The 10030-nt window shown below is 37.5% G+C and overlaps 1 protein-coding gene across 6 annotated transcripts in view; it reads left to right on the plus strand.

The window, feature by feature from the left end:
- The window catches only part of LOC115224845 (zinc finger CCCH domain-containing protein 13), a 159220-nt gene that overhangs the window by 142277 nt on the left and 6913 nt on the right, over positions 1-10030 (plus strand). For all 6 annotated transcript variants that reach the window (XM_036513672.1, XM_029795786.2, XM_029795785.2 and 3 more), the window contains one exon: positions 7163-7344. In XM_036513672.1, the coding sequence (XP_036369565.1) occupies positions 7163-7344 (182 nt within the window). The remainder of the gene's footprint in view (positions 1-7162; positions 7345-10030) is intronic.

Here is a 10030-nt window from a genome sequence, read left to right on the forward strand (position 1 = left end):
TTGTGTTGAGAGAATTTTTTTTTTTATATATATTCTTAAGTTGATTGAGGTCAAGACATCAGCTCTTGATGTTTCAAGACTCCAGCCTTGTTTAAGATGTCTGTTGGTACAGATTCACTTCAATTATTAAGCTAGTGTATTTGAGAAAGGCATGAAGCATGACAACATTCTATTTTCATTCCTTTCTTCCTTGAAATCAAGGGCCACCAGGCCTGGTCAGAATGAAAGTACTTATCATATGATGAGTGTTGTAATTTGTTTGAAGCATTGTGTTAGATGACTGCAGCAATGTCATTTGACTATTAAACATCAGTAAGATCAAGAACAAAGATACCAAAATGTTACCTCAAAAATGTTCAATGGTTTTGATATTTCGGGCAAAATACTCCTTTTCAAAGATTTAAGAGAACTGGAGGGAATAATAAATTTCTGTTTAAGTTGACATGTCTGGCTTGTAAAAGAGTCATTCAAATACATTTATTCTCGCTATCTATCATAAAAATTTTGTAAAAGGGTATATTGCCCAAAATATCTTGGCCATTAAATATTTTAAAGGTAACAATTCAATATCCTTGTTTGTATTCTTATTGATGTTTTATCTTCTAACAGTATTTTTGTATATTATATCTACTTTAATTTAGATATTTGAAAACCCGGCATTGGTTGTGTGAGGGAGTTAACCACCTTTCACACGCAGTGGCTTCTTCATTTTCTGTGCTCTGTTTTTACTCAAGAGACCTGGATCTAACTGACCTGTAAAGTTAACTAAATATACAGAATACACTTTGATAGATTGTGGTACCAACATACATCTAAGTAGACTGTGGTACCAATACACATCTAAGTAGACTGTGGTACCAACACGCATCTAAGTAGACTGTGGTACTAACACACATCTAAGTAGACTGTGGTACCAACACACATCTAAGTAGTCTATGGTACCAACACACATCTAAGTAGACTGTGGTACCAACACACATCTAAGTAGACTGTGGTACTAACACACATCTAAGTAGACTGTGGTACCAACATACGTCTAACAAAAAAAATGTGGTACCAACACACATCTAAGCAGTTTAAAAGCTAAATGTTAGTGCTTGGCCTAGTACAGCTCCACTTAACCCCTGTGAATCCAAACTCTTCAGCCATATTCTTCCCTCTTCCCATACCAAACCCTTACATTTAGAAGGTGCATAGTTTAGTGACAATTGTGAGATTGTGGTTTCAGTTCCTGGACCAGGCAGTGCATCGTGTTCTTAAGCAAGGTGCTTCATTTCACTTTGCCCCAGTCCACTCAGTTGAAAATGAGTTCCAACAATAACTAGGAAGTTAACCTTGCAACAAACTAGTGTCCCTTTCAGTGGAGGTGTTGTAATCTCTGTCACCCTTAAGCCATGGAAAACGAAATTCTTGGGTATATGATAAACCCTTGGGTCAACTCTTATCTTTGAATTCATCATCCTTGTTTAATGTCCCCTTTTCCTTGCCCACATGGGTCAAATGGAATTTGCTGAAGTGGGTTTTCTATGGCCAGTTGCCCTTTGTGTTGCAAACCTTTACCTGTTTTCAAGTAGGGTAATATTTCCCTATGACCAGAAATGTCTTGGAAGATTGCAAAGGACATCGTCTGCATGACGGTGACAACCGTCGCTCAGTGTCAAGGCCTAGAGACAGTAAAACGCATACACACCAAAGACTTCTTTCAGTTCCTGTCAGGAGGCTTTGGTTAGCTCAGGGCAACAGTAGAAGACATTTTCCCCAGGTGCTGCACAGGAGGACTGATTCTGAAACTATATTGGTTGGGAAGCAGACTTCTTACCACACTCCTCCTGCACCTCTTTGCCCTTTTACTTGTTTCAGTCATTTGACTGCGGCCATGCTGGAGCACCGCCTTTAATCGAGCAAATCGACCCCGGGACTTATTCTTTTTGTAAGCCCAGTACTTATTCTAGCGGTCTCTTTTGCCGAACCGCTAAGTAACGGGGACAAAAACACACCAGCATCGGTTGTCAAGCAATGCTAGGGGGACAAACACAGACACACAAACACACACATGTATATATATATATATATATATATATACATATATACGACGGGCTTCTTTCAGTTTCCATCTACCAAATCCACTCACAAGGCTTTGGTCGGCCCGAGGCTATTTTAGAAGACACTTGCCCAAGATGCCACGCAGTGGGACTGAACCCGGAACCATGTGGTTGGTAAACAAGGTACTTACCACACAGCCACTCCTGCGCCTGTGTTTATGTTCAGTGAAACTCTAGTCACCTCATTATCGATTCCTTTCATTCTTGCTTCCGTCCGCTCAGCTGAAGACGGGGAAGAGACAGCTGATGGATGCAGGGGAGGTAACTCTGACAGACTGATGTCCCGTTCAGTGAGAAGTTTCTGATCGCAGTTGTTTAAGCACCAAGAAAATACAATTAAGACCCAACCAGATGAGGTTGTAGTTTCGAAACCAATGAACCCCTCTGATTCTTTTGCTGTAGGTAAACAGTAATTTGCTTATTTGTGAATTTCATCTTGCAAACCTTGTATACACATCATTTTCCTTTGTGCTCTAACTGTAAAATGTGTGCACAGTTTTTAAAAAAAACACTGCTTAGATTTTTTTCCCTCTTTTTTAATCTAGTACTTATTCCATCGATCCCTTTTGCTGAGCTGCCAAGTCAGAAGGGTGTAAACAAACCAACACCAGTTGTCAAGAGGTGGTGGGTGACAAACACAAAGGCACACACACACATGTACATACGCACACATGTACATACACAAACACACATGTACATACATACACACACACACTCACATGTACATACACACACATGTACATACACACACACAAACACATGTACATACATACACACACACACACACACACACACACATGATGGGCTTTCAGTTTCCATCTTCCAAATTCACTCGGAAGGCTTTGGTTGGCCTGGGTCTGTTGTAGCAAACACTTGCCAAAAGTGCCACACAGCCATACCTGCACCTATTAGTCTATTATGACAGATTTCAATTAAATCTGTTGTGCTTTTCAGAGGCAAAAAAAAACAAAAAACCTGACAATCCACGATGGAACCTTATCCAAAGCAGCATTGAAACTCAGAATATGCCACACTGATTTACCTCCCTTGTTGCCAAGGTTCCAAATTTTGGAGAATACATTTTATATTTTGCTAACTTCCATTTTCATCAACTGCAACCGTTTCCTTCAGTTGGATAGATGAACCATAACAAGTAGAACCCTGTTTTTTACCAGGGCTTGTTAAGGCTAGCAGAATGATGTACCCTTTGCTCTGACTAAGTTTAACAATATAAATACCTTAGCTTTCCGATACCCTCAACAAATGAGAATTGAACTCAAGACCTTGAAGGTAATGGCAGGGAAGCACCTTGCACTCATCAACCCCTTGGCATCACTGTCTTAAATCTAGAACTCATAGGTCCAGTTACCCAGTTTCCATGGCCTTTAAGGGCCCACTATGACAATGTTTTCCCAGAACGGGATGTCAGTGCATTGCAAGGTTACTCTTTTGCGGCTGAGTGGACTGAACCAATGTAAAATGAGGTGTTTGCTAAAGGACAAAACCCATCACCCAGTCTGGGAATTGAAACCACAATTTTGCAGTCATGACTGCAACACCACAACCACTAGGTCATGCGTTTTCACCTCAGCCCCACAAACACAGTAAAGCTACTCTTCTTTAGTCTGAACATATTGTTTAGTTTGTTTCTATGGACCAATAAGGAATCTTCTTGAATTTAAAAGAACAGACCCTTCTAAATTAGTGCTCCACAACCTTTTTCCATTTGCAGTACACTTATATTCTTTTCAAAATTCGGTGGCAACTAATAATATAACTAAAAGTATATTCAGGTCACACTGCAGCCTACCTAACATCAGCCCATGGCACACAGGTGTGCCACAGCATACTGGTTGAGGAGCACTGATCTAAATTATTCTTTTCTTTTTTATTCAACAAACCCTGATTTGTTGTGATATTTCTGATTGTCACTTTTGGCAATTGAGGAAATAATTTAAACATTAACCATACCAAAGCTAACTGAATCTTAGATTCTTAGATCGGGTTATTACAGTAATTAGTAATTCCTGTAGAGTTTTTTTTTAATGCTATTACATCATAGTAAATAGATAATTATCTGCCATTTCAGCGCTTACTAATTTCATCACCCCACCTCCACCATCCTAGCAATTACATCACAAGCAAAAACATCATCAGTGAATCTAGCATCAACATGCTTTGTGTCTGTAGAGTAAATACAGCTCTTAACATTTGGTTTTATTTACAGAGTAAATCCATCATGTTGTGTTGAATTAACAAATGCAAAAGAAATTCAAAGACAAAACCATTATCAACGTCCCATTCTGGCATGGGTTGCACAGTTTGACAGGATCTGGCAAGCCACAGGGCTATGTTGTGCTCTGGTATCGGCACTGGCATGGTTTCTATGTCTGGATGCCCTTCTTAACACCAACCATTTTACAGTATATCCTGGGTGCTTCTTTTGGTTCCACTGGCACTAGTGAGGTCACCAAACAACTTACAAGAAAAGGGAAAAGCCCCCTTGGCTAAATGTGATCCAGAGACAAGCACAGATGTCTTTCCATGGGGATAATATATGACTTTGGTGCATTATGCATGGGTGGATGGGAGTAACTGAGAAACTGAGAGGGTAGTGATTATCTTTTTCTCAAAAACTCTCTCACCCACCCATCTATAATGTGGGGTACCCACTTGTGCTTGTCCTATCATACTTTAACCCCCTCAACGCCTGGCACAAAGCCACCTCTCTCCCTCTTAAATACTTCCCCCATTTAACCATTAAATTTAATCAATATATACATGGAAAAACAAATCAAAGTAACTTTAAAAATAGAATCTCAAGACTAAAGCAGTGAAAAGTTGTTTTAAATTTCAAAAAAATGGGGAAAAAGATATTCTAAAAATACAAATTATGAGAGTTAAACCTCCTAAATTATTCCCAATTTGGTTTTATATTTATTTTCCATGCTAGCATGAGTTAGCGGATTAGCATGGTTTTGCGAACAGATGTCAGCTTCTGTTGCTAATTTTTGAAGTACGGGTCTTCTTCCACATATTTTTGAAAACACAAAGACATCACATGACTTGTTGACTTGCAGAAAATCATAGCAACTTCACTGCCCTCAGCTGCTCTAGTTTCAGAGTACAAATACAAACAAACATATGGAGGCAAACACACACACACACACACAAACATATATATGCATATATACTCTTTTACTTGTTTCAGTCATTTGACTGCGGCCATGCTGGAGCACCGCCTTTAGTCAAGCAAATCGACCCCGGGACTTATTCTTTTTGTAAGCCCAGTACTTATTCCATCGATCTCTTGCCGAACAACTAAGTGACGGGGATGTAAACACACCAGCATCGGTTGTCAAGCAATGCTAGGGACACACACACACACACACACATATATATATATACATATATACGACAGGCTTCTTTCAGTTTCCGTCTACCAAATCCACTCACAAGGCATTGGTCGGCCTGGGGCTATAGCAGAAGACACTTGCCCAAGGTGCCACGCGTATATACCTACAAGCTTCTTACAACTTCTGTCTACCAAATCCAAGTATCTTCTACTATAGCCAGGGGCTATAGTAGAAGGTGCCATGCAATGGGACTGAACCTGAAACTAAGATTTCAAGATTTTTTAAAACATCTGCAAATCACAGAATGAGATGTTCTTGTCTTTGAATGTCTCTGTTTCCCATTGTTAATGAAGCATTGATTTACTCTGTAAATAATGGTTAGTAGTGTGTCTACTCTGGATTTAAAGTTTGTTGATAAATTTCATTAACGAGGTATTTGTCATAATGATATATTTATTAATGATTGTAATGGACTTCTGATGTAATTACCTCCTAATTTAATGGCCCATGATAAATTTACTGCAAAACTTGTAACACTTTGCATTTCTAACAAATTATTTTAACTGATCTGGGTTTTTTTAAATGGTTTTTATTTTAATTATTTTTGTCTCATTTTTGTATAATGTTTAACTGGCAAAAAAATATCTTGTTTTATGAATTATGTTTTAAAATATCCATGTATTAGAGAAACCATTATGTAATTCTGAATCAATATCATGTCTCTAAGACATTCTGTTGTGTTAGGAATTTCTATTTATAAACTTTGTGCAAACTTACTTTTGTTTAACACACATTGTGGTGATGTCATTGTGCACACATTGTGATGACAGTGTACACATTGTGATGACAGTGTACACATTGTAATGACAGTGTACACATATTGTAATGACAGTGTACACACATTGTGATGATACTGTACACATATTGTGATGATACTGTACACATATTGTGATGATACTGTACACATAGATGACATTGTACATGAGGGCCTCATTGTACACAAATTTTGATGGCCTCATGTTGCACACACAATGATGTCCTGTCTTTATTCAAGTCATAATTTTGCTGTTCTGCAAAATATTTTTTACTTTTCTGATTCTACTTATTGCATTTAAATGTTCTTTCTAATTATTTCTCAGTGAAGATGCTCTTACACATATACACTTCTTAACACACTACATACTTGTTATACTACAGTGATGTGGGACACATTGTCCATTAAACTTATATATATATATATAATGTGTGTGTCCACATAGCTGCCACACATACATACATAGGCAAAATTATACATCATGACAGCCCTCTAGCCTGTTGCCTTATAATACAGATCACTATGTAATATAGTTACCAGATGTATGTAACGCAAGCAGCAAGATGTGTGTGTAACGCAAGCAGCAAGATGTGTGTGTAATGCAAGCAGCCGGACGTGTGTGTCACGCAAGCAGCTGGACGTGTGTCACACAAGCAGCCGGATGTGTGTGCCACGCAAGCAGCTGGACGTGTGTGTGTAATGCAAACAGCAGGACGTGTGTGTTACGTATGCAGCAGAATGTGTGTGTGTGTGTAATGCAAGCTGCCAGATGTAAGTAGGTATCCTGTCCACACAGCCATTGCTACACTCTAATTGTAGAGTTCCTTCATAGCTTCATTGACACCAGCATTGTTGTTACTGTGTTGCTTTTTCTCTCCTCTCTCTCTCAGTAGTGGAAGTCATGATCAGACACCATGTAGATATCCTGCTAGCAATCCTATCTCTTGCTCATACAATATTGCAACAGCCATTGATCCCACCTACAAGCGAAGGCAACACGAAATTCACGCTGCCGATGAAACAGAACCCAAAATCTCTCTAATGTTGTCTCGTTCACTACCTTTACATGCAGGTGAGTACCACTGCTAGTTTACCTGTGGGCAGGTGGGTGGATTTAACCTACAAAAAAAAAAAAAAAACTGAAATAATCCACCGCTTCATCCTTTTGCAACTGATTCTTTTAGCCAAACCACATCTGTCGATCAGACTCTTCCCGTATCTGATTGTCACTGCATTCAATTAGCTTGTTTTCAAGTTTATTTTTCTGCTTACAAACGACCAATTATAATTGATCCATGACGTATAATGAGTTTCCAAATTGGGGTTAGCAGTATCAAACAAATCTTTCAATAAACACCTTTTATAGCCTTTTTTATGTATTCTCTCTGGTGATGGTCACTCTGAAAACTCTGGACCCTCTACAATTATATAGTATATCATCTATCTGCATATATTATATCTATATTCACATAGTATATCAACTTGTTTCACATAGTTTATCATCTGGCTTGAAAAAAAACACATATACTAACATTGGTGGTATCAAAAAATCTTTCGAACACATCTTGTAACTTAATCTTTGTATTGATTCTCTTTGGTGATGGTCACTCTGGAAACTCTGCACCTTCCACATTCACATCATATGTAATCTAGCTTCACATAGACTAATTCTCATGATATATCCTCTTGCTTTACATAGTATATCTACATTGATTTTAACTTTTGGCACAAGGCCAGCAATTTTTGGGGGTGGGATGAGTCGATTACATTGAGCTCTGTGCTCAACTGATATTTATTTTATCGACCCTAAGAAGATGAAAGACCTTTGTGAAATTTGAATTCAGAATATGAAGACCGAAGATCCAAGGAACGCACTGAAAAAAAGTGGGTGTGGCCAAAAGAGGGTGATGGGTGTAAAAACAACAAAATAATGGTTGAGTTCTATTTGTGAAATAGAGTCGTTTTGAATTTGATGCAGGGAGTGGTCTGTGTTTGTGGTGGTGAGTGGGTGTTAGGAATGTGATCTGGGTGCCCGAAGGACGGCAGCCCAAAAACGTTTGGAAACCATAATTCTAGATCATAACAGACCACCATCATAATCTATGTCATGACAGACCACCATCATAATCTATGTTATAACAGCCATCATCATAGTCTATATCATAAATCACCATCATTTTCTAGATCATAGCTGACAACCATAATCTGTAACAACTACCATTAATTTTCATCATAATAGACCTCTATCATCGTCTAGATCATAGCAAACTCCCATCATGGTCTATATCGTAGCAGACTCCCATCAATACGTGTCAGTGTGACAAAGAAACAAGGAAGGTATCAGGTGGTTGTGAGATGTGCTAAATCACCCTTAAATCACAAACTTTTTTTTTCTTTCATAATCATGAATTCCTGTGTGTAGAGCACAAATTTCCAAAACTTTGCTGAATATTCCAAAATATTCCAAAAACTGGGGTGATTAAACTAGAATTCAGCCCTTGCATTTATATGAATGTTTAAGTTTTTGTACAAAATACTTAATAATCATAATATTTAAAGAAAGATTATTTTTTAAAGTTATTAATTATTTAGGAAACAGAATGGCACAAGCATTTGGGGAAGAAGTATTTGTATAATGTGTGTGTTTTGTGTGTAAGTGCTTTCATTGAACGACGACGGTGTTTGCACACAAAATACACATTATACAAAAACTTCTTCGTCAAAGGTTTTTGATGTTCTGCTGTCTAAATATATATATATATCTATATCTAATATAGGATAAAAATTTTCGAAAAAATTTTTATCAATGGCCAGCATATTAAAAAATACCTTTAAAGGTTAAATTTCATAAACAACTTATAAACAAGAGCAAAAGAAAAAATTCTAATGCCAAATATGCCGAAATATAGACTTGTTCGTCAATAACCATTAATTAATCACTATAAGCACGCGTCTCGAAGAAAGCTGGCAGAAATTTCTGTCTGCTTGCTTTCGAGACGCGTGCTTATAGTGATAGATTATATGGTTATTGAAGAATAAGTCTATATTTCGGCATATTTGGCATTAGAATTTTTTCTTTTGCCCTTGTTTATAAGTTGTATATATATATATATATTTAATAGTTAATAATTAACCGCAGTAGTAGACACTTTCCATGTAGTGAGACTGAACCTGGAACCATGTGGTTGGGAATCAAACTACTTACCACGGAGCCACACCTGTTGAAAATTTTTATAAGAAATATGTTTGTTTTTCAGAAAATTAGTCGTTTAAGTCCCACACCAATAGTGACTGCCTAAATTTCTTTCGGTGTAGCTGTTAACTTCCTCTGTGTTTAACAATATCACTCCAGATTGCATCGGTCAGCTCAGCCCAGAAATGCACATTGCAAAAAACGTTTCGAAGCTAGTGAACAACCCTCTAAGGAAGAAAACTCTCCTATTTCTGTAGGGATTGATTTCCTTAGAGCGCTGAGCTTTTTAATAAATAAAAATAACCTTTTCTTCAACAGCAATGGCTCTCAACTGGGGTCCAGATAAGATTTTGTTAAAATTTATATGCAATAAATTGCTCATACTTCTACAAAACACAAAATATCTTTATTATTTTTTTTAATGCAATTCTTAATATTTAATTATAAAAGTATAATAGAATTTTGAAAGACCTCACATGGCTACGAGGGTCCCTCTGCCTGATTAAAATTGGTATCAAAGGGTCCATAGGTGAAAAAATGGTTGAGAATCATGTAAGGGGAAAAA

Source organism: Octopus sinensis, linkage group LG26 (genome assembly GCF_006345805.1).
Source record: "Octopus sinensis linkage group LG26, ASM634580v1, whole genome shotgun sequence".
Classification (NCBI taxonomy): Eukaryota; Metazoa; Mollusca; class Cephalopoda; order Octopoda; family Octopodidae; genus Octopus; species Octopus sinensis.